This window comes from Pecten maximus, chromosome 4, assembly GCF_902652985.1.
Source record: "Pecten maximus chromosome 4, xPecMax1.1, whole genome shotgun sequence".
Classification (NCBI taxonomy): Eukaryota; Metazoa; Mollusca; class Bivalvia; order Pectinida; family Pectinidae; genus Pecten; species Pecten maximus.
This window is the reverse complement of record NC_047018.1, coordinates 39,719,109-39,743,542: the sequence shown is the minus strand read 5'-3', so window position 1 is coordinate 39,743,542 and position 24,434 is coordinate 39,719,109. Positions and strand designations below refer to the sequence as shown.

General features: G+C 36.0%; 1 protein-coding gene across 4 annotated transcripts in view; it reads left to right on the top strand.

The window, feature by feature from the left end:
* Positions 1 to 24,434, top strand: part of LOC117326056 (eyes absent homolog 1-like) — a 61,268-nt gene that overhangs the window by 13,856 nt on the left and 22,978 nt on the right. For 2 of the 4 annotated variants that reach the window (XM_033882651.1, XM_033882650.1), the window contains exons 4-12: positions 2,473 to 2,562; positions 4,695 to 4,766; positions 6,414 to 6,480; positions 6,920 to 7,116; positions 10,606 to 10,704; positions 10,945 to 11,006; positions 13,343 to 13,508; positions 20,818 to 20,877; positions 21,954 to 22,120. In XM_033882651.1, the coding sequence (XP_033738542.1) occupies positions 2,473 to 2,562; positions 4,695 to 4,766; positions 6,414 to 6,480; positions 6,920 to 7,116; positions 10,606 to 10,704; positions 10,945 to 11,006; positions 13,343 to 13,508; positions 20,818 to 20,877; positions 21,954 to 22,120 (980 nt within the window). The remainder of the gene's footprint in view (positions 1 to 2,472; positions 2,563 to 4,694; positions 4,767 to 6,413; positions 6,481 to 6,919; positions 7,117 to 10,605; positions 10,705 to 10,944; positions 11,007 to 13,342; positions 13,509 to 20,817; positions 20,878 to 21,953; positions 22,121 to 24,434) is intronic. The other 2 variants (XM_033882652.1, XM_033882653.1) reach the window with 2 other exon arrangements.

Below are 24,434 nucleotides of genomic sequence, written 5' to 3'. Positions count from 1 at the left end.
AAAATGACTTTCCATATGCTATCGATTTTCAATTTACTCCAAGTTTTGAAAGGTGATGACTCCTAAATCTAGTACACGGAAAGGGAGAGAGCTGCTCAAATACACAAGTTCACCAATATACAGACATACTTTAAAGAATACAAGGATTTCATTATCAAACACACCTACTTGACATAACAGTACAAAGTACATTGGCATCTTAAGATAGGTGTATTGAATTGGCGGTGTGATTCGGCTTTAATTGGCTCTTGTAATGGTATCTAACAGTAATGGCTATAAAAAGGCTGTCTGATTAACTCGAATCTTGATTAAGTGTATCTTCACTCTCACCCTGATAATGAAGACGTGGGTTATCTGTTCAAGAGAAATTGTTTTTAAGGAGATCGGAACAGCTTGTTTGGAAATGACTGTTAAAAAGAGATGGTTTCCATTTCTCTAAAACTACTCCATTTGTACCCCATCTTAACTCCAGCGAAACATGTTCCTATCTTCAATGTACTTGTACAGTTGTATTTTGATTTTCCACTGATAAGCTATGCTCTGTAATAAGCCCATCCCAACCTGATATTGTCATTCGTAAGCTTATTGTGAATATTTTATAGAAATCACATTGTCTGTCCATACTTCGCTATAAGGTAATCTGTTCTAATGAAAGGTGTACAATAAGTTCCTATCGTCAAGGTCATGTTCTTTTAAAAGGATAATCAGTTTGGGGGAATATATCAGTTCTGGCACACAGGGTGGGGGAGGGGGGAGGGGGCTTGTTGTGCTAGCTAGTTTAAAACAAATTCTTGGATTCAAAACAGTTTTGTGTCAGGTAATATATGCAAAAAAATTTATATAGAAGCATATATATCGAAAATCATTCACACAGTTTCATTTTCAATTTCACTCCCTTCATCAGTATTTTTCGGTCCCTTTTCATTATTTGCATTTCTAGATAATTATCTTATATACCTATATAAGATACGTACTTGTTATTACTTTTACGTATAATTAAAAAACATTTACAGAGTTCACAAAATAATTTACATTTAAATATACTTTTAATAACCTGAGTTTTCCTCAATGGGAATGAAAAGGTATGATGGTAGTCTATAAATTACTTTTTTGGGTCAATATGTTAAGCCGATATCCAATGACAAGTGTGTAGAAGACTAAGTGCTACAAAACTCACTTGACCATGGTGAGGAGGCAATCCCAGGTTTTAATTGTAGCCAAATTAATTGGATACACTAATGATGAGCATTTAAAAAATCATCAAGTTATTTTGTAGAAGAAAAAGTAATTATGATAAAAAAAAAATGTGAAAAGCCACTTGATTTGTTTTGTGGATGAGCTCTATGTTAAGTCTGGTCACATTACAAAGTCATTAGGGAGGTGTTCCGCAGGCTGTGGATGTGGGGAGGGGGAATCGTGGAGTAGGGGAGGAAATCACACAGGGAGATTAGAGGTGTTACTCAGCGCTACAGAGCTCGGCCATAATACTAGCACACTTGACGTTAGAAATGACAGGCTACTGGGTCCCTCATCTGTCATGGAGGATGGCCTAGGGGGCGCCACTGCTAACAGGAAGTAGAGTCGTCAGTAGGCCATAATTGGGCAATGTTTAATCACCATTGAGCAATTGAATAATTTGTCACCGGCATGCAAATCAAAGACAGTAATTTATTTGTATTTTCTAAGACTTCCAACGATGAAAGTTCTTAACTGTATAGTTTTTCGAGGAAAAGTTTAATTAATTTGAGAGAATCTGCTTGAGTCACTGTCAGATTGGCAAATTCATGTAATGAAAATGTTGTTGTCTGTTCACTAGTGCGTTTACCCTGCACATCAATGGTGGACAATCGCAGTGGGATGATTAGTTCTTTGGCAGGCCGTTTACTGTACATTTTCAGTGTTGGAAAAGGCCTTTTGTTGCTAATCCATTACGACCACCTTTGTATAGCGTTGTCAGTCTATTGAGAGAATACGCTGTCATCAGCGATCAACGGCCATAGTACCAGTCACATCGTAGCGCGCTGTATGAAAATGATTAAATGTTAAACCAGGCTGAAAGGAACTCTCATGAAATATATGTCAGTTAATGAATGGCCGAGGGTTTTAATGTTCTGAAGTTATTACTTGGAGGGCGAAACAGTAGAAAAAAGCACCAGTATAAATACGCATTAATTTCGTTGTCTCTGTCTGGTGCTGTCAATAGAAAATCTGGTATATTAGGCTGGTATTATTTAGGACTTCCTCTATCTTATCTCTTAGGTGTCTGTACCATTTGAAGCCTTGCTCCATCCAATTTTAATAGATAGATACATTTGTCATTCTGTTTGAAATCTGTCAACAATACTAATCGTTGTTTGTACTAATCAGAATTTGGTGTCATACAACTGTTTTCAATAATATGATGCTTTCCTGCTAATTGTGATAATTGTTGTATGATATTTTTAACTGTGACTTTTTCCTTTCTGCCACCAGGTGTCCTCACAGCCACACTCAGCTCGCCTGGAGGTGGCGCTGTCTTCACCAGTACCGACAGTTGGGTGATCACAGCCGTCGCATCGCCAGGTACACAAAATCATTATCATCTGTAGAGCACCGTCTGCTAGCATCAAATATGATGTTATTCAGGGATAATCTGTACCTCAATATTCTGCTATCAGGAAAATAATTCAAATCCGCTATCAGAAATCCTAACTTCTGCTTCCTCAAAACGAATATTATCACGATTTTGCCCATGGCCTTGAGTATATGTATATTTATGTAGCGTAGGTTTATTTTGAAATGTTTGTCCAGCTGTTGCATCGAATATACCTTATAAATGCACTCAGGACATAGCTTGCAATTGGTGATTCAATCAACTTTCCCATGTCTTCTCTGCGTTTGAATTGAATGTGATTGAAGACTGTAAAGACAAACATTTATGTGACTTAGATTGTTATTTGTCTAACAATTTGATGAAGAAACTGAAAGCCTGAAGAATTTGAAGCTGCAGAATCTTCATTCCAAGACATCTGTTATTATTGATGTAGATCTCGAGTCATAATAATTATTATTAGTAATTACTATATTTTCAAAGATAGTAAGCTAAATAAAATTGTGAAAAATAAAGCTAGAATCCCCTTCATACATATAAAGCTATCATTCTATTTTTCAGTCAAAATCAGTTGACAAAAAATCTGATAAGAGCTCTTGATAACGAAAAATCTGTCCTGAAATTTCAAAATTGCTTTAAAGCCTTCCAAATCATATTCAAGGTTGCCTAAGGTCAAAAGTAAACAATTTGTTCAGTTGACATTTCACTTTTGATGAAATGTCCATTTTATGATCTGTTCACAGTGTTTTTGCTACGTAAAGATCTACCTGGATTGTACTTTTGTTACAGTACAAGAGCCCCCCGAGTCACGGCCAAACTTGCCTTTGTCCGAATGATTCTGGCTCTTTATACTGATGTAACTCCCTCAGGTTCTAACAGGAAATTTTATGAATTTTTAACCGGTCATTATATCAGCTTTTATTGAAAAGTGTCAAAGGAGAAACGTAGCATAGCAATGAATTATATAAAGATATTATCGACAGATATTGTGAGAAGTCGTTCAGGCATGCTATTTAAAACTCCCCATCTCTCGACTGCAGTACAGCGATTCAGTCACGGTCTATTATTTAATCGACTTCGTTTATGGATTTTTTTACAGAGGAAAATATAAAATAGCTTTATCTGATTCGATCACCTTTATAAGCTCATGAATTTATCACGTTTTTATATGCTTTTTCTATCGGAAATTGGTAAACACAGACTTAAAACTAGGACTTCGTTTTATATAATAGAATAAAAAAAATCATGTGTGATAATTCTTCCTAAATGGGCAATTTTGTGTTATGAAATGTATTTTAGAATCATAAATTTATGTATCATTCTTTAAAAGATAGATCCTTTTGTGGAAATAGGCCCCAGAATAATGGTACGATTATTATCTTTGGTGATAACAAGGACATTCAAATCGCACAATCTGAACACTGATTGAGAGTGCTAGAAAACTGAAACGAATTATAGATATTCTTTATGTATTTTACAACCAAAAAATTATGAATCAAGATATAATAAAATTTTGATTAATCACTCTTGTTGACCTGGGTGGTAGTATACAGGGGTCTTAACAGTGGGTCGAAACCTGGAGAAAACCGAGGTGGTCGAGGTGGCCGGTGGCCGCTACGTTTTCAGATTGGATCAGGTTATCAAAACTGGTCATCAAGCAAAATATCCCTTCAGCTCGTTAGCTACCTTTAGTTATATAAACTGCTGGAATAGGTATGCTAGCCAGCTAACCTTAGATTAAATTGATTGCTGGAAAACTGTGATCACTTATGGAACTAATTTTAGCTAACTACTTAAAATCTCTTATTTGCTCAGGTTAAACCTTCTGTTTGAAACTTAAGTTAACTTGTAAGTTATGATATTAGCATATGTTAGCTAACAGGTTTTCTAGCAGTTGAACTACAAATTGAAGATTATGTTTTGATCTTGAACTGAGGTTATGCTCTCTGTTGAGAAACTAACTATGGTTAGGAGATCCAGAAATTTACACTAGTTAGCTAACTGAGGTTATGCTCTCTGTAGAGAAACTAACTATGGTTAGGAGACTGGACAGATTGGCTGTGTACAACAGGTTTTAGCATAAAACCAACTCTGTTTTTTGTAGTGGAGCAACCGTCCTCGCCTAGTGCGTCCAGTCCAGGACTATCGTCTGGGTCAAACCTGGACTCGGTCCAAGGTATATCAGCTAGCTGATTATTACCCAGTAGTGTTTTAGAACAAATTCTACAACCTGTTTGATTTTGCTTTTTCTTTTATTTCCTTTATCTGTTGTTTTTAGTAGATTTTCTCCATTTAGATATTTTATTTTTCTGTATTACTCAGGTTTTTATTCCCATTATCCCTATTAGTTCACCTCAATTTAATCCTTCCTTAGTTAATTCACCAATCCTTAGCTAATGAAATATATTTGTAATTTTGCTGCTTTTGCCACAGTTTTGTGTCAGTGAATGTAAACCCATATTTACATCTTAGATTTTAGGTACTCATGTTTATTTTTCCACTCATATAGCAAATTTGTTAATTATCCTTTAATAAATACAGTACATCCATTCAAATTGCATGCATGTTTCTTCCCTTCTTCAAATTCTCCCAACTTTCTTATCATTAAAACTTCATTGTCTTGTCAGAAAGCATAGGAGGTTAGAATAGAGAAAATTTAATTCCCCAACGCCCCATCCTAATTACCATTGTACAGGATAATCTTTGCCCTGTTGATCTGAGGGGAGGGAGATTTCTACTTTCTACCTCTGGCAACAGAAGAGTTCCGTTGGTAAGGGCAGACTGATAATTCTCTCTTTGATCTTTGCTTATTGAAGGTCACTTTAGAAATCCCCGAAATGTCTCTTTTTGGGCGTGTTCTAGGTGCAATTGTCTCAGGATGTGTCATGGGCTATTGTTTCAGACCCGATTTTCTAGGCTGTGTTTTTGTGTGTTATATTCCTCAGAAGTTTTAACTGTTCAATTTAACCAAACATTCCTAGGAATGTTCAGAAACTAAGTAATGCCAACAAGTTGTTACATTTTGAGATTCAGCAGGGTAGCGATGGCATCTATTTATGAATGATTGTGCAGTCATACTTTTTTGTTTACAACACACATGTCAAACATTCTATCATGTTTTGCCAAGTGGCCAAGCTTATGAGGCAACCAGCGAAAAAAATAAATATATCTATCTATCTGTTAATATTTCAACACTGGGGACATTTCTACCACCTTACATGTCCCTGTCCATGCCAAGGGTGTAATGTCCTTAGGGCAGGTCAAATAAGGATGTTAAACTCGGTTTGAATCCAAAAGGCCAGGAGGGACCTACATCAGGGTCAGCCACAGGAAGAGTCCTTCATAGATCTTTATCCTGTGGGACAAATGAGACCCCCAGCAGATGGGGACGAGGGTTTAGAAAGGGGTTCAGTGTATCTTAGGTCAACACAATTTTTTTTTTTTTTTGGTGGAGGGGGGGGGGGGGGGGCAGATTTTTCATTGGTATGAGAAAAAATTATTCTGCAATGAAGAGAAGGCATAAAATATATTGGTTTCTTACTGTGCCCCCCAGTCACACTCCCTTTCCAATCCCTCTTCTCTTCCCCCCTCCCTCATTCCTCCCCATCCTTCCCCCTCCCTCATTCCTCCCCGTCCTTTCCCCCTCCCTCATTCCTCCCCGTCCTCTGTGACAGAGTGATCGGAGGGCCATACATTGGTCTTCTGTAACATCTGGGACCGATTTACTTAATGTCATTTTTACAACCATTGCTCAGTTCTTCCTCTCCAACTTGTGATAACTGCTTCATGCCTTTCACTTTCTTTTTTTTTTCTTTTTCGGCAGGTGAAATTACTAGTAAAGTCGTCGCAGCAGATTTGGATACAGATAACCTTGCCAACTTCATAAATAGGTATGACGTTATCTACGTCTGCATTAAATGAAATAGTGTTCTTAATTAAATGTCAATTGAGTCTATAGGAATATCTTGGTTTTGACTGGGTTTTACACAAGTACAAAATATTCAAACCTGTTTGTATATCATAATGATTTCAAATGGAAAAAAGAAGAGAAAATGAAAATTTGTGTAGAAATCTTTGAACAGTAAATGTATATGTCTATTATTCATACACAGAAAACCTCTCTATAAAACCCACTGTTTATACAGAAAATTAATTAAACTATGATCCTCAATTTTATTCATTTATATTGCCATCTTCCCCTGATATGCTGCCAAAACTTGGTGATAACCCCAACATCTATCTAAACAACTGACGATAGCTTAACAAGTTTTATTGAATAGAGAATATAGACGATAAAATATGTATAGGAGATATTCTTTTGTTTTATAGTGCTACAACAGAGGCTACGTTTACACGAGCTGTATCTACACCAGAGGGCGCTATCTCCACCACCACATCAACCATGAACACAGCGTATAACTACCCAAATGCACCTAGTGCTTTCAGTCTTCAGAGTTCACCTCTGTACAACACGCAGGCTGGTCAGACTCCGTATAGCGTGATGACCAACTATCCAGTCGCTGATAGTACGTATTTCACCGACCTCCAAGGGTTAATAATCCGGATAATTTCTTTGTCTAGATTGTCATAGACTGCCATGGATATCCATCCCGCCAAAATTTATCAGGGGCCCGAATATCCATCAGAAAATAGATCCTCAGAATAGCTTAGAAATCCACCCGGCCAAAGATTGCCAGGAGCCCGAATATCCACCAGAAAATAGATAATCAGAAGAGCCTCTATAGATATCCACCTTGCCACAGACACCTGGAGTCCTTGATATCTACCAGAAGTTTTTGCCTAGATATCCGACTCGGCACAGATATCAGTAGTCATCGGTATCCACCTGATATCCACCTGATCTCCACCCGATATCCACATTATATCCACCCAATATCCACATGATATCCACCCGATATCCACATTATATCCACCCGATATCCGCATTATATCCACCCGATATCCGCATTATATCCACCCAATATCCACATTATATCCACATGATATCCACCCGATATCTACCTGATCTCCATCCGTATCCACCAGATATCCACCAGATATCCACCCAATATCCACCTGATCTCCATCCGTATCCACATGATATGCACCTGATATCCACCCAATATCCACCTGATATCCACCCTTTAACAGACTAAGAGGAGCCTTGATATCAACACTATTCCAGGATATCCTCCAAGAACCAGATTATCAAGGGACCAAGTAAGGGATCCTTTTATATCTCACCAGGGACAGATATCCACTCTGTTCATCCCCGCAAGGCTTAGCTATCTGTCATGAACTACCCAGTTCATCTCCACAAGGCTTAGCTATCTGTCATGAACTACCCAGTTCATCTCCACAAGGCTTAGCTATCTGTCATGAACTACCCAAAGTTCATCCCCACAAGACCTAGCTATCTGTCATGAACTACCCAGTTCATCCCCATAAGGCTTAGCTATCTGTCATGAACTACCCAGTTCATCCCCACAAGGCTTAGCTATCTGTCATGTACTACCCAGTTCATCCCCACAAGGCTTAGCTATCTGTCATGTACTACCCACTTCATCCCCACAAGGCTTAGCTATCTGTCATGAACTACCCAATTCATCCCCACAAGACTTAGCTATCGGTCATAAACTACCCAGTTCATCCCCACAAGGCTTAGCTATCTGTCATAAACTACCCAGTTCATCCCCGCAAGGCTTAGCTATCTGTCATGAACTACCCAGTTCATCTCCACAAGGCTTAGCTATCTGTCATGAACTACCCACTTCATCTCCACAAGGCTTAGCTAACTGTCATGAACTACCCAGTTAATCCCCACAAGACTTAGCTATCTGTCATGAACTACCCAATTCATCCCCACAAGGCTTAGCTATCTGTCATAAACTACCCAAAGTTCATCCCCACAAGACTTAGCTATCTGTCATGAACTACCCAGTTCATCCCCACAAGACTTAGCTATCTGTCATGAACTACCCAAAGTTCATCCCCACAAGACCTAGCTATCTGTCATGAACTACCCAGTTCATCCCCATAAGGCTTAGCTATCTGTCATGAACTACCCAGTTCATCCCCACAAGGCTTAGCTATCTGTCATGTACTACCCAGTTCATCCCCACAAGGCTTAGCTATCTGTCATGTACTACCCACTTCATCCCCACAAGGCTTAGCTATCTGTCATGAACTACCCAATTCATCCCCACAAGACTTAGCTATCGGTCATAAACTACCCAGTTCATCCCCACAAGGCTTAGCTATCTGTCATAAACTACCCAGTTCATCCCCACAAGGCTTAGCTATCTGTCATGTACTACCCAGTTCATCCCCACAAGGCTTAGCTATCTGTCATGTACTACCCACTTCATCCCCACAAGGCTTAGCTATCTGTCATGAACTACCCAATTCATCCCCACAAGACTTAGCTATCTGTCATAAACTACCCAGTTCATCCCCACAAGGCTTAGCTATCTGTCATAAACTACCCAGTTCATCCCCACAAGGCTTAGCTATCTGTCATGAACTACCCAATTCATCCCCACAAGACTTAGCTATCTGTCATAAACTACCCAGTTCATCCCCACAAGGCTTAGCTATCTGTCATAAACTACCCAGTTCATCCCCACAAGGCTTAGCTATCTGTCATAAACTACCCAGTTCATCCCCACAAGGCTTAGCTATCTGTCATGTACTACCCAGTTCATCCCCACAAGGCTTAGCTATATGTCATGTACTACCCACTTCATCCCCACAAGGCTTAGCTATCTGTCATAAACTACCCAGTTCATCCCCAAAAGGCTTAGCTATCTGTCATGAGCTACCCAGTTCATCCCCATAAGGCTTAGCTATCTGTCATAAACTACCCAGTTCATCCCCATAAGGCTTAGCTATCTGTCATGAGCTACCCAGTTCATCTCCACAAGGCTTAGCTATCTGTCATAAACTACCCAGTTCATCCCCATAAGGCTTAGCTATCTGTCATGAGCTACCCAGTTCATCCCCACAAGGCTTAGCTATCTGTCATGAACTACCCGGTTCATCTCCACAAGGCTTAGCTATCTGTCATAAACTACCCAGTTCATCCCCACAAGGCTTAGCTATCTGTCATAAACTACCCAGTTCATCCCCACAAGGCTTAGCTATCTGTCATAAACTACCCAGTTCATCCCCACAAGGCTTAGCTATCTGTCATGTACTACCCAGTTCATCCCTACAAGGCTTAGCTATCTGTCATGAACTACCCAGTTATCTAGATCCATTATGCCACAATACTTACCAGAATCCCTCAAAATATTTTACCAAAACAATAGATATGAAAAACCTTTAAGTTCCCATATCGGCCCCTGCCAGACCAGATTTATGCCCTGAGCCATACCTTGTCTCTCCTGGAGACACCGTCTTCATGTCCAGCTGGTCACAGTTAGGATAGATCTGATTTATACTAGAGAAGAGGTTTTATAGCAATCCCAGCGGCATAAATAACAATATCTATTAATAACTTGTCTGCCTTATTACAAATTTGATTGACAATGTTGCTTATTTATGAGCGTTTTATATTTGCGTGATATCCCTGGTGCATTTAATAGCTTTCTTAGCTTTAAAATTTATTTTGATTTATTTTGTCTGAAAATTTCCCTATTAACTACAAAAAAAAATCTTTGATTACATTGTCTGACATTTCATTTTTTTTTTTTTAAACAGTAATCAATATATATTTTCTTTTTTTTTCAACTTTAATTGAGCAGTACTGTTTAAGTTTGAAAAAATGCTTTCATTACTAATATGAAAATTCAATCGGAATACCATCTGAAATAATAATTTTGATATTCAAAGCAGAAGTGTTTTTTAAATCAGCATATGGATGGTTATGCTCTGATCTGTGAATAGAAAATCTTAAATTTTCTCTTATCATTTCAAAATGAAATACTTCATCAATTTTAAGTCTGAAGAAGATTTTTAGCCATCACTGCTCTTATGAAAATAGCTTTGCTTAACAATGTTTCTTCTTGTTTCAGTTGGTAAAATAAAATCTCCCGGTAGTCAAGTTGTTAGTCCCAGTTACTTAAATAGCTACAGCTCAAGTTTTCCTCAATCACCACAAGGTTCATATGTTTGTAAGTATGAAGTAAAACATTACTAAATAGTTGTTTATTTTTAACGTCTTTGTTCTTTATTTAAAAAAAAAAAAAACAATAACAAAAAACAAAAATAATATTAAAGAAAAAAAATTTCATATAAGTAATCTCTAGTTAAAAAGATTATGTGAAGATTTTAATTGGAAATTTATTTTTTAACATCATTTAAAAAAAATGAAACTCTGAAGGGTTTTAAAAGAATAATGTATTTAATTACAGACCCAGCACAAGTGCCATTTACAACTACACCGGGCAGTATGTCATCAACGTGTAACTCACAGGTCAGTTTAATGTATTACAATATGAGAAGTCAAATTTTAGAAATGTTTCAAATGTACACTGAATCATAGTCTAGGTCTCTAAAATGTTTCATATGTTCCCTGGAAGTCAAGGTCTCCAAAATGTTTACAATCTATCCTGGATCAATCAAATGTTTAACAACAATGAGTATGGCTGACATGTTTTCAATACTTGTCAAGTAGGTGTGTTTGTGATCTGATTACAAATTTGCATTAGGAGAAATGATAACAGTTTTGATGTGAAATCAAAGTCATTCAGTTTAATGTACTGTTAGTTCTCAAAAAGTGACGAAGGGGAAGATATTTGATAATAACTGTTTTACATATAATCAAAGAGTGTCAAACATTTCCTTCAGTCAAAATCACTGTAATTGATAGCAAGCAAAGATAGCATTAAAACTTACATTTCTTCTCCCCGACATTTGTGGTTCACTGTTTAAATCAGAATGGCTGTGATATTAAAGATAAACAAACTTAAGGTAAACCAAGGTGACACTGGTAGTGGATGGAGGGACATTTTGGTATCCTGCTTGGCCCATGAATTGAAATAAACTGGCTTTTCCTCTGGGCCCCATTGTCCAAGCTGACAGGTTTAGCGCTAAATATTTCGGAGATGTCAGTTTTCTGTCTCTGCTATCAGAAGACAGCATCGGGTTTCAACATGTCAAGCCAGGCGGTGTTATTGGCCAGCTATTGGTTATTTTAGTGAGAATGTATCTGTGTGTGGATGTTTTAGAAGGATTGTAAGCTCAGCTGTTGTCTATGTTTTTATTTGACCCCAGGGTACCACAACTATTTTTGGAGACAATTCGCTAAAATTTGTGTTTGGGTACAGGTATATAAATTATAAGCATGAAATTTAATTTACATAGAAATTAAAGTCATGGAGTTGTTGAGGCGAGATTTGGGGGTCAGGAGTTGTAGGCATTTTATATGATATACTGTGCATGATGACAGTGGCAATCTTACGATTGAAAGAGATATTGAAGATAAATTTCCTGTTTATTTCATAGTAATTTATTTCATGGACCAAACCTTTATATTAAAGTAAAGAAAACAACCAGAAATAATATATGTATAAAGGCCAAAGGTCGTGAAACTTAATAATTATTTATTTCGTAACTTATTATTATCAAAAATTTGTTGTGTATTTAATTATTGAAGAAGAATGCTGGACCATTCAGCTATGGACAATTTCAAAAACTCAAAATATCTTTTATTGCCCAATATTTTGATATTTTTTATTCAAATGAAAGATGTAGGAAAATTAAACTGTACACAAATAGCATTACACAAACCAATTTACCTGACGAATTACGGTAATTTTAAATGCTCTTAAATCTGCCAACCATCCTCATGGACCAGGTATTAATGCGGACCCATAAAAATGCTAATTCTAACCATTGTTGTGTAGGGAAGGTTCCATAGTGGGTTGGCCAGGAAGGGGGGAGAGGGTGGGAAGGGGGGCTCATACACTCAAACATGGTTACCATGGCGATTATCTAGTATATATGTAAATTTCCTCTGGTTTGACATCTCTCTGAAGGGTTGACACTAGAGGTATGAGGGATACATAAATACCTTTATACCCCACGTCCATTTTGGTGTCTGCTGCAGTCAGCTTCCATTTAAGACTTCCTTAAAGATAAATTCTCACTTCTATTTGTTTTCAATCTAATTTGAATATTTACCTGTACATGGAAAAACGTATTTTCCTCAGGCCCCATCTTTGGTAGGCAGCTATATATTGTATTTTCGTCCCAATAACAAAAAATGGCAATGGCTATTGTACGAAACTCAAGAGTACAGACAGCAGTGTTAAAATACTAGTTACGAGGTGAATACCAAATGTGCTGTTCAATTCATCAATGTCAGTTTCGTTGTCAGCGTTTGTCTTTGTTCATTTCAAAGGAAATGAAAGATACAAAAAATCACATATAAACTATATCTATAGAATAGATAAGGTAGTCAAATAGAAATTTTAAACACATCTTTTGATAATAAATTTAAAAAGTGACAAGTATTTATCTATCTGTTTTTGTCAGATCCATAAATCTGGATTCATATATACTATGAATGACAATACCGATGGAATTTTATGTACATGAAAAGCGATTTTACTATTAGTATAATTTGTCAGAGTTTTTTCCATTAGTCGTATAGGCGGTTTGATTGAGTGTGTAATACTTGCTGCCGAGTAGTCTAATTTGCATCGATGAGTACCTTGGTGTCATTGTATAAACATGTTTTATGCTGTTGCTCGAACCATCGATCCCGATTATGAATCTGTTTTGATCAATGATGTTATTTTCTTCCAGTCCATTGAAGGGTTTAACTACGGCAGTTACCATGTCCCTGGAGCAGCTAATCCCTACTACTATCCAAACCCGTCCCTGCTAAATAGCACCCCCTCCACGACAGGTGGCACCACCATGACTTATCAATTGGTCAGTCCACCGGATGTCCAGCCAATCAAAACAGAAGGTAATTAAAGCATAGTTAACATATTAAAATTCAAAAACTTCCAGGATATATATATATATTATTTTTTGGACCAGGAAGTAGATCTTAATTTTTTCCAGTTTTTCAAATAAAACAAAATTTAATATCTTTATTTGAAATTTAAATTATGTGTGTACAATAAGTTCACACATCTATGAATTTTTAACCAGGAAATGTTGGGAGCAGGACCTATAATCAGTTAAAAAAAAAGAAATTTAAAAGTGAAATTTTATTCACTGCAATATATTATCCATACAGTTTTGTCAGTACACATGCAGTATATTCACTGTCTATGAAATTGACATTGAAATCGGGCAAAAGGAGATTACCTGCCACAGAGTGTTATATTACGCAATCCTGAATTTTGATGAGGCAAAGTAATTGTATACAATTGGAGGTAGAAACTGCTTCAGAAATATATTTGCATCATTTCTGATCTATGAACAAACAAAGTCATAAAAATTACGATTCAAGACTCCTTAAGTCAACCATATGAAGTTTATCAACCAGCTCTGAATTTATTACATCAGAAATATCTTTTATGTAAATGATAATGTTTGTGACCATAATCATTTTAACAAATAGGCTCTGCTTCCTATTGGGGCATTACAAGAGGATTAACTGAATGATCATTTATACCTCTCTATTGAAGAGTTCTGTGACAAATGTTAAGAAATATAAAAGATTGATAATGTTTCTTTTTTTTTCTTTCCATTATGCACAGAGTTTTCCAATGAAGTAAAACTTATAACATTGAATATCTTACATTATAAATCTGATTTATTTGAGAAAATTTTGTCTTTTAAACCTATTCGTTCCACATCATGATGGCCAAAAACTGTTTGCTTTCAAGGTCGGACATGGACATTCACACGTAAAACCTAGATGTTTTGGTCATTGTCCGGAGTGTATGAAAAAACTTCTTGTTATTCAGCTTGTCAAATGAACCAGGACTTTGCCATTTGACACATAGAATGGCCGTGTCGATTAAAATTGACAATAACTTACAAGTGACAAGGTTTTCATAATGACCATCCGTGTGTTATTTGTCAACCGTGAGGGTAGACTGTCGCGGTGATGGATGATAATCCCCTCTCGCTCGACACTTTAGCATTGTCACCGAGTACCCTTTACCTAGATAGAAGAAATTAAATGTTATTTAGGATCCGGCTAGCTCAGATAGTTTGTGTAGATAAGCGGTGGAATAGAAATCAGTGTCGCTGTAACTAGAGTGCTTATGGTTTATTGGACAGTTTTGATTTGCTGTAATTGAAATCATAACCTATACTTTTCTAAATGAACTTTAATGTATAGACAATTTTTCGCCTTTATTGTTCATCGAAGGGTCCCCAGAGGTCTCAACATATTTGTGGTTTCTTTTTTCAGAATCTTTTAAAACAATTTTTGGCTTTTTTGTTTATGAGAAGATACTAGATATTTGTTCTTTTAAATAAAAATCTATTTCATGTTTAACAATATTCAGTTAAACTGTTTGGATGAATTTGACAATGTTCATTGTGGTCCTTTGCAGACTGAATGTTTATAATTTACGGTGAGAAAATGAAGTAGACAACAGATCACTGTAATCCGAGTCTGTCCACCTACCAAGATTTACACTATCTCGTTTACGATAAAAATGAACAAATCAAATTAAGTGGATTTCATAAGGCAAGAGATGAGATCATGTAAAAAAAAAATTAATGTTGGAAATCCAAACTTTTCTTTAAGGTAATAAAAGTACATTTTAAAGATTCAATTTTTTTTCAATCTTTGCTCATATCCCCATTGCTTGATGTCTTTTTTTGGATATTATTGTAAAGGTGAAAAAAAGAAACGGATCTAATTTCATTTCAGTCATTGTGTTTCATATACAAAATTTGATTTGTTCTTGAGCTAAAACAAGGAAGAAAAAAGCAAAATTTTGGCAACAACAAAATGCAGTGTACAGCATGTTTTTATGCAATATTAATCATTTTATATAGAATTAAACTTTAAATGTTAATATTTTTAAAAGAATTCTTTTCTATGTGTACAGCCATATTCGCAAGATTTCCATATTAATTCATAGGGATATAACATATATTTTAATCGAGGCTACAGATATGTATTGATAAATTTCCTCGAGAACAATCGTGGTCTGTTATGCGGTCCTACACCAGCTGTTTGATAGTAGACCTACCCAGGGGGTCCGAGTAGGGAGTGAGTCCGAGACAAAGCCCTCTCTACCTGTCGTTAGATAACCTGTCGTTTGGTAACACCTGGTGGGCCAGGTACACCATCAATTACGTCGTAACTCTATTTATACTTTTCAGATATTTCTTAAATATGAGATGCAGGATGTATAATTTTATTCACTTTTTATAAAGAGAAATAAATCAGTATATGTAAGAGAATTTTGTTTTCATTAAAAAAAAAAAGAACATGAAAAAAATATCTTTTAAGTATTTAAAAATCTCAAGCTAAACTCAGTATCGTAGAGGGCATTAAAAGCTGCCCACTCTAAGCTGGTCCATGCTGGACTCAGTATCGTAGAGGGCATTAACAGAATACAGATAAAAAATAGAGTTTAAATATTAAAACTCGGAGATCAATACCGTTTTGGAAAAGTACATTTTATGAAATTTATAAAGTAAACTTTTGCAGAACTGGGTTTTTTTGGTTTTTTTTTTGTTTGACTATTTAAAAGTAATTATACAGTTAAAGATTTATTTTGTTATTTTGATTGGGAGAGTGTAGTGAATGAAATGTAAAAGACTTACAATAGGAAAGTATTTTTGCGAACAATGTGTCGGCCCAGTCAGTCAAATGTGTTATTCCTTATCACAAATTCTATCTTGTATCTTATTCATTTTCCTTGTATCTTCCTTCTGTCTTTCCTTCGCTAGGCTTTCAACACATGAACAAAAATAGTCTGTGTTGCTTTTGTCCCTGGTAACCGGGAGGGAACCATCTCCGACCCTATCAGTCATAAACATTGTCGAACTTTGACCCCAGTGGTTCCGCCTGGATAGCTTCGTGAGGGGGACTTCGGTGATTTATCAGACTAAGACCTTTAATTCGGCCCCACTGTGTATTGTGGTTGTTTAGATGCTACCTGGAATGACAGAGAAAATTGTATAGAAAATAAAAAAAAACTAAAACGTTGAGATTGTCAGTTAGCTTGGATCAGTGCGACTATATGGGACAATTTATTGCAGTTCCCTTGCCAGAGTGTAGTTATTTTTGTTCACTCACTGTGATAAAAATTCCTTTTTTACGATCGGCTGAATTTTTTTTTTAAAGCGCAGGACGTGAATTTCATGCTTATGTCCCTCTGCCTGTGTTCCTTTGGGAATTAACGATGCAGAACTCGCTCACTAACACATAAAGTTGAGCCGATACATTTTTGGCTATTATTGGGGACTAGCTAGATAAACTTTAGGTTAACAGTAAATATGCCATGGAGATTACATGTGGGGAAGAACCATGTCCGATCATTGTGTTCGGTCATTTATTATTCGCACTTCCTTTAGGGACCAAAATGAACACAATGGAAAAAGTCACATTTTGATAGCATCTTCCTCTGAAGGTTTCTTGTCTCTTGTAAAATAAAGAACTTAAAATAGCCATTTGTTTTCTCTGTTCCAAAGAAATTCCAACCCAGACTGGGAAATTTCTCCCTAATGTATCTAGATCAGTAATCTAAATGAGATCTGTATACAACATATGGAATGTTAGACTCAATCTATACTGGAGTCAACAATTGTTTGTGTGGCTGGTTGAGGTCATTATCGAAGTTTGTGGACACAGATGTTATATATTCATCTCGGATCATATGTGGGCAGAACTTTGTGTTAGGGAAAAATGTATATATACGAAAAAACAAATCTTTTGTTTTTTATGCTCGTATTATGTTTTTTTATTTTTTTAATTTTGAAATGTTCATCTGTTAGGACTAGTAATGATGTGCACTGTTGCGAGGGTAACTGGGGTTAATTGATGTTTTGGGCCTTGTTCCGAGGACATCTTTATGAATGGGCCTATAGCACTCTGTCTGTAGATGTACTCCCCAAATGCCTTGAAACCGGATGACTTTATGGCCTGACAAATTCTAAAATTATGCAAATTTCTGCACCTGCAAACTCCCTGTTAAAAGCTTTATCATAGCACTTGGGCTCAATTTTCAGACTTAAAAAAGTGGTCTTATCCCTGTAAGATAAGGTTCTTCTAGCAGTTGAAGGATTGCTCATAGAAGTCCCAAGTGCCACTTTCCATAGAATTCTACACCAGTGGCCAGGGCATGTGTTCGCTTTCCTTTCTCACCACCTAACATACCAACGGATGTCCATCAACTCTCAACACAAATTGCAAAGTAGCTATGGACTTTCGGTGATTTGACATTTATAAAGGAATTTGCAGTGGAGATTTTATGGTCGGCTTTGAAATTTTGTACTTTTCCTTGTTTTTATTTATTTTAAGTCAATCTTCTTCCAGATAAGTAGGAATTGAGACATCGTTAAGACCAATTAATTCACAATGCCATTGAGCATTGTAGGAATCGTTAACATAAACTAGGAAAGTATTTTTTCCCCTGTATCTTTTCTTCATTTTCAAAAACCATCTTTAATGTAACTTTGTAAACTTATCTTTTCAAACAATCATTATTTGAAGCCCATACTAGTAGATAAAAAATCAACACATACAAACATGGCAGGGAGTTTCTCTCCAACTGCCAACCCCCACCCCTCCCTCCAATTCGTACTTAGGTAAGGATCTTTTAAATAGGAATATCAACAAATATATATAGTTAGTTCAGATGTATCTGACAATTTTTTTTTGTTTACAAGTTTAAAAAAATTGGCACATTCTTTATCATCGAAGGAAATATTTACATTGCCTTATTTTGATGTGAGCTATAGTGATCCGGGGAAGAAGTGTACCTTGATTACACCCGTCACCATGGTTACCTGACCAATCTGACCCACACATCTGTACCACTCATTATTTCGCATCAGCAACAAAGTAACCAGATACAGGTGACATATTGTGGCTATTGATGAGTCTATTCAATGCAGCCCACTTCTTCTGGTTATTTATTCATAAATCTCCCATTTCTTAAAAAAAAAAAAATTATTGATAGTTTAAAATGGACTTAATTCAGATATCTTTTTTGTATTGATGGTTGTCTCTGAACAGATGCATGATATTGAACTGAAACCGCATTCATTCATTTACATCATTCGGTGATATATTCACTGATGCAGACAATATTGTCATAAACTGCACCAATGGATTATGGGTAATGTTATTGTATTATGGGTATTATGGGGTAGGTGTTTCCTATGAGAATGTCAGGTTTTTAAGAAGATCCATCTAACCCCGTACCCAATACTTTTAAGCTAGTAACCTACGTTTAACATTCTGGCTGTTACCATCGTATATGAGAATTTCCACGGATAGTATTTCAGAATGCATTGAAATGTTGTGGAAATAGTCAGTAACTGTATACCAGAAACACAACATAGAGCCGACCATGTTTATGGAAGGGGTACAACCACACCATTTAATCTCGGATTTAGTTGCAGAAAAAAGCTCTCAACATGAAGCTTATAGTTAAGGCCAGATAGCTTAGGTCTCTATTTGATCTGTTGCCGTTTACAAATGGGTGTCAGGGCAGGTCATTTCCAGATCCTGCAATCACATTTTTTCCCCTCTGTCAAACGCATCTTCTTCGGAAAACATTTTGTGACTGTTGAATTTATCAGTCTGACAGAATTTGAGACGGAAATTGTCACAAATGTACAATTGGTTATATTTACATATTTTTCTTCCCCATACACATTATTTGCTCTTCGAAAATGTCATCGGCAAATGTCATCGCAGGGAATTACAAGCTATCATCTCGTTGTGTTTATTCGGAGCAATTTATTGTCACAAAAGGGCTTTTTGACATTGCGAGGGATAGACAGACAACTCACTAAGGCCTGGCTTTAAACCTGTCGTATATATCATTGAAGGATTGAACCACACTAGTTTAGTCAAATGTGTCGGGAGTTTATCTTTTATAAAGAGGTCAAATTTTAACAGATGTACAGTAAATAGCTGCAGACCATATATCTCTATAACCTCATGAATTATGACGACTTCTATCACACTTGGTCGATATTTTTTTACATAACATACAAGTTTAAAAGAGAAAATATTCTTCCATTAGAAACAAAAGGGAACCTAATCTTATTGAACACCATATCGTTATTGAACTTGAAGTGACTAAGTGAAAGAAACTTATCGGCAAAACTACACCAAACTACAAGTGACAGAACGAAATATTACATATACATTTACATGTATTGACCAGTCTTTACACTGAACTGATGAGCGACAGAGCGGAGTTATAATGATTATATAATGTTGACAAATATTGACCAAACTTTGCACCAAAAATGACAACTCGCTTAATTCGAACACTCGGATAACTCGAAGTTTTCTCGTGGTCCCGTCGACTTCGAGTTAACGAAGTTCCACTGTACATTTCTTATCTAAATTTAAGGAATAAATATCATGTAGATTAAGCTTATTTTCAGTTACTGGTGAAGAATGAATTTCTGATAAATTGCTATCATTCAGTTACTTGTACAGTAGTTTCAAACAAAAGATCAACCCTAAAATGCAAAAAAAAAATTCCAATTTTAGAAATTCAGCAAATGTCTATTACCATCACTAAGATCTAGGCCTATTACCATCACTAAGATCTAGGCCTATTACCATCACTAAGATCTAGGCCTATTACCATCACTGATGGTGTCTATTGCCATCACTATGGTGTGTATTGCCGTCACTATGGTGTCTATTGCCATCACTATGGTGACTATTGCCATCACTATGGTGTGTATTGCCATCTCTATGGTGTCTGTTGCCATCACTATGGTGACTATTGCCATCACTATGGTGTGTATTGCCATCACTATGGTGTGTATTGCCGTCACTTTGGCATCTATTGCCATCACTATGGTGACTATTGACATCACCTTGGTGTCTTTTGCAGTCACTGTGTATTCTTAACCCATCTTTATCTTGTCTTTCAAATGAAAACCTATGGAATTTAAATCTGATACCTATATCAGAAAAATAAGTATCATTTTTGACAGATTCTCCAACCTTCAATTACAACAAGATTTTCAAACACCTAATTTCAGTACTGATTGATTAGCTATTTCCTGCATCTTGCATTAACATAATTAGTTTGCACCGTATAAGTTGTGACTTTTATATATTGGAAAATATATTGTATTTATTTTTTTGCTTTCAATAGATGGCCAATATGCGCAGATAACCAGTCCCTCCCCGCCAGCTCGCGAGAATGGAATAGCCAGTAAGTATAGAGAAAGGCTCGCACACTTATCAATATTTCATCGGCTCGTGATTATGTACCTGTGTGACGCTGGCCTTGAGTTCCACGACAGGTAGCGGAATATTGATCGTCGTCGGGCACAAAGCATTTCTAGTTTTGTTTTCTGCAGGCTTTAGTACTTCTATCCAATAGTATAATCGCAAATTTTAATGATGAAAATTCTACAAAAAAATTCTCCTGAATTAATGGAAAACACAAGGGATCAAAGGATATCGGTTGGATCTCAGCTCGTTGGCTGGAGTTAATAAATCAGGTAGCAACCCATCGCTGTTTTCCACAAAAATGAAGAGCTATAAGCCAAAAAAAATGATCTGATTGCGTTTTATAATTAAATTAAGTTTTTAAGAAAGAAGTCAAATTTCTTGGTTTGTAAATAGAGAGTATCATGTTTAGTGTTTGAAATTAGAAATTAGTGCTGTTGACAGCACAACCCTTTAAATCAAATTTGGATTTGTTTTTTATTTTGTTTTGTGTTGTTTTAGTATACAAATATTTGTACAGCTCAGTTCGAAATTTTTCAGTAGGATGTTAGTTGTCTTGTCAGCCAAAATATCAATATTCGTTGTGGGATTTCTATATTCTAATGGAAGAATTTTTACCGTTTTTTTGTTGGTAATTAATTTATACCATGTATATGTTTCCTGTACATAGATCATGAAAATCTATACACTACTCACAAGGACTGGGCTTATCTTGAGCTTTAGCTTATCATCATAAAAAACATATGCAATGTATATGTTCATATTATACTATACTGATATCTTAATGTTTAACTAGGATATACAGGTACATGTTTATATCAAAGTGCATTGATAAATTTCGGCTTTCATTCTAAAATTGGTGACGATGAATTTTGATGAAACTGTCTGCAGTTGGAAAGCTGTGACCAACCAGCATTCTATGTAGTGCTAAAATTACTATAAATAAACATCTGCTGGTATAACTACACTTATAGTACAATATATAAGTATATATACAATATATAAGTTTGTATAGATATTTTGTTGTTTGTTACTAATGTTAGTATGCGTTTATTGGTTCTGCTGTAGGATCAAGAAATAGTAAGCCCCGGTCGGGACGAAAACTGAACCCTTCACCAGGTCCGGAGTCGGACCTAGAACGTGTATTCGTGTGGGATTTAGATGAAACCATTATCATCTTTCATTCACTGTTAACGGGATCCTATGCCCAAAGATACGGAAAGGTAAGAAACTTTATTTTATAGTTCTATACATCATATGTCTGTTGAAAAGACCACTACAGCATGGAAGTCACCTGTGAACTGTATAGAATCAAAGGATATTTGAATATAGACTTGTTCAATTATAATTTTTAAAATATTGGTTTATCAATTTTGTTATGGTGATAGTCTTTCATGCAGAGGTTATCTCCCTTGGCAATATGCGTACGATGCCGGATACAGGGATGCGGTGATATTCTGGAAAAATTATTCGATCGTTAAAAAAATTCTTCGGCAATTTAATCGAATGGAAATTGACTTTGCCGTGGATATGTAGAAAGTTTCGAAGTTTGGAAGATTTCTCTAATTAAACAAACCAGTGCCGCTAACTGGTTTTATATATTTCATTTAATTCCTTACGTGGAAGCCATGATGTTTGTTGTGTGATTGCTATGATGGACATTGTATGGCTTGACATGCGCAGATTTTAAAGGTTTCACCAGCACAGCAATATGACCTTGAGCTCAATTGCAAGGTCAAGCTGATGACAATCTTTGCAATCCATGTACTGGCAATTCTCAATAAATGAACGTTTAAATCCTTAAAGTCCTGAATTTACATCATTTAGATGTTGTAGAACTAATGTTGCACCAAACAAATATTTAAAGTTTCTTTTAATCCATTTAAAAGCAGTTTAATGTAAAGTTTGACACGTGCGTTTGATGTGTATGTTTTCAACTAAAGAAGACAGAAACCTAAAAAGATTTGTTCAACAGATTTCAAAAGCTGTATGAAAAACAAGTCATACACTGTTTGAACTAGCTCAAGTCGAGTGCACGTAGTGTATTTCTGCCATGAAAGGTTTACACCGAAGCCTTTTGTTAGCCTGGCGGCCATTGTTCCCTGCCAGGTAGTCAGAATGACCACGACGTCTGCTCGGAATGTGGTCCACGGAAACCATAGTTTCCTCGCTGTGTTTGTATACAATCACATGACCTAATTGTGTTCGTACAAATTATGCTTTTTGTTTTCTTTCTTCTTGTTGCATGGCTGAAAAGGCTTTGATCTTTTGTGTATATAGCCATCCTTGTTTTTTAACCTTTACAAATGGATAATTGGAAATGGTGATTATCTACAAACTGCAGTAGAAAAAAAATTACTGCGCTGGTGGACTATGAAAGGAACGAATTAGTGGAAGATTTACGTTCGTTATAGAAAACCGATGCATTCAATTGTCCGATATTTCAGAGTTTGTGATTGATAACTCCGGCTTTTTAAATAGATAATACAGGACTTGATTGATGAACAAATTCAAGAAGCATTTATTTTGCCTTAATGTTAAATAATTAAAATTGTTATATGTTTGTAACTGTTGTTCGATGTTTGCAGACATGGATTTATTTACACAGTCTGTTTAATAGTTCGTTGTTGTGTGGGAATAAAGAGTTCTTCATTTTGATGAAATATTTGCATAAGATTTATTTTAATTTCCATGTGAAATTAAGTAAGATCGGCAGATAGATTAAAACAGTTAGCTATGAAATATATCCTGTTAAGCGGGAAATGAATTAGTTTTGATATGTTCATCCTCTTAATTTCATATCTCAAAGACTTCTCAACAATATCTAAATTCAAAATAAATTGGTTAGTTAATTTTCTAACTTCTTAATTAACATACAGTACTGTTTTTGATTACCTCAAATTTTAGACCATCAAAAAATGCACATGTGAAGTAAATGGTCCTTTATTTGTGTCTGTCCTTAAATCTCAATTAGATATATGATTTGATTATTTTCATAATGGTGTTTTGCATGATAATGCAGATATTCAATATAAAATTTCAGATTATTAGATATTAAATTTAAAATGTTTTTCCATTGAATAGTTGTTACAAATGATCCTTACCTTACGTAAACTTTGTAAGTTCAGACATTTGTTTAGGGATTTTTTTTAGGGTTATTAGTTTACTGAATAAACAGGGCTGGATATTAGGGTCCCCACAAACTGGAAAGGGTAGGGAAATTGGGCTGGATATTAGGGTTCCTACAAGCTGGAAGGGGTAGGGAAATTGGGCTGGATATTAGGGTTCCCACAAACTTGTAAGGGTAGGGAAATGGGGCTGGATATTAGGGCCCCACAAGCTGGGATGAATGTTTCACTTGGCTGGAAGTTGTATCCAGGAAAACTTGAATAGAAACAAGTATACACATTAAAGACTAAAGAATTGTATGGACTGGTCACATTATTTTGACATTTGGTCCATCAATGGTGTAAGTGATGGCTGCCCCTGTACCTGATGGGCCAGTAATCTACCCACCATCAACAAGAAGCTGTAGAT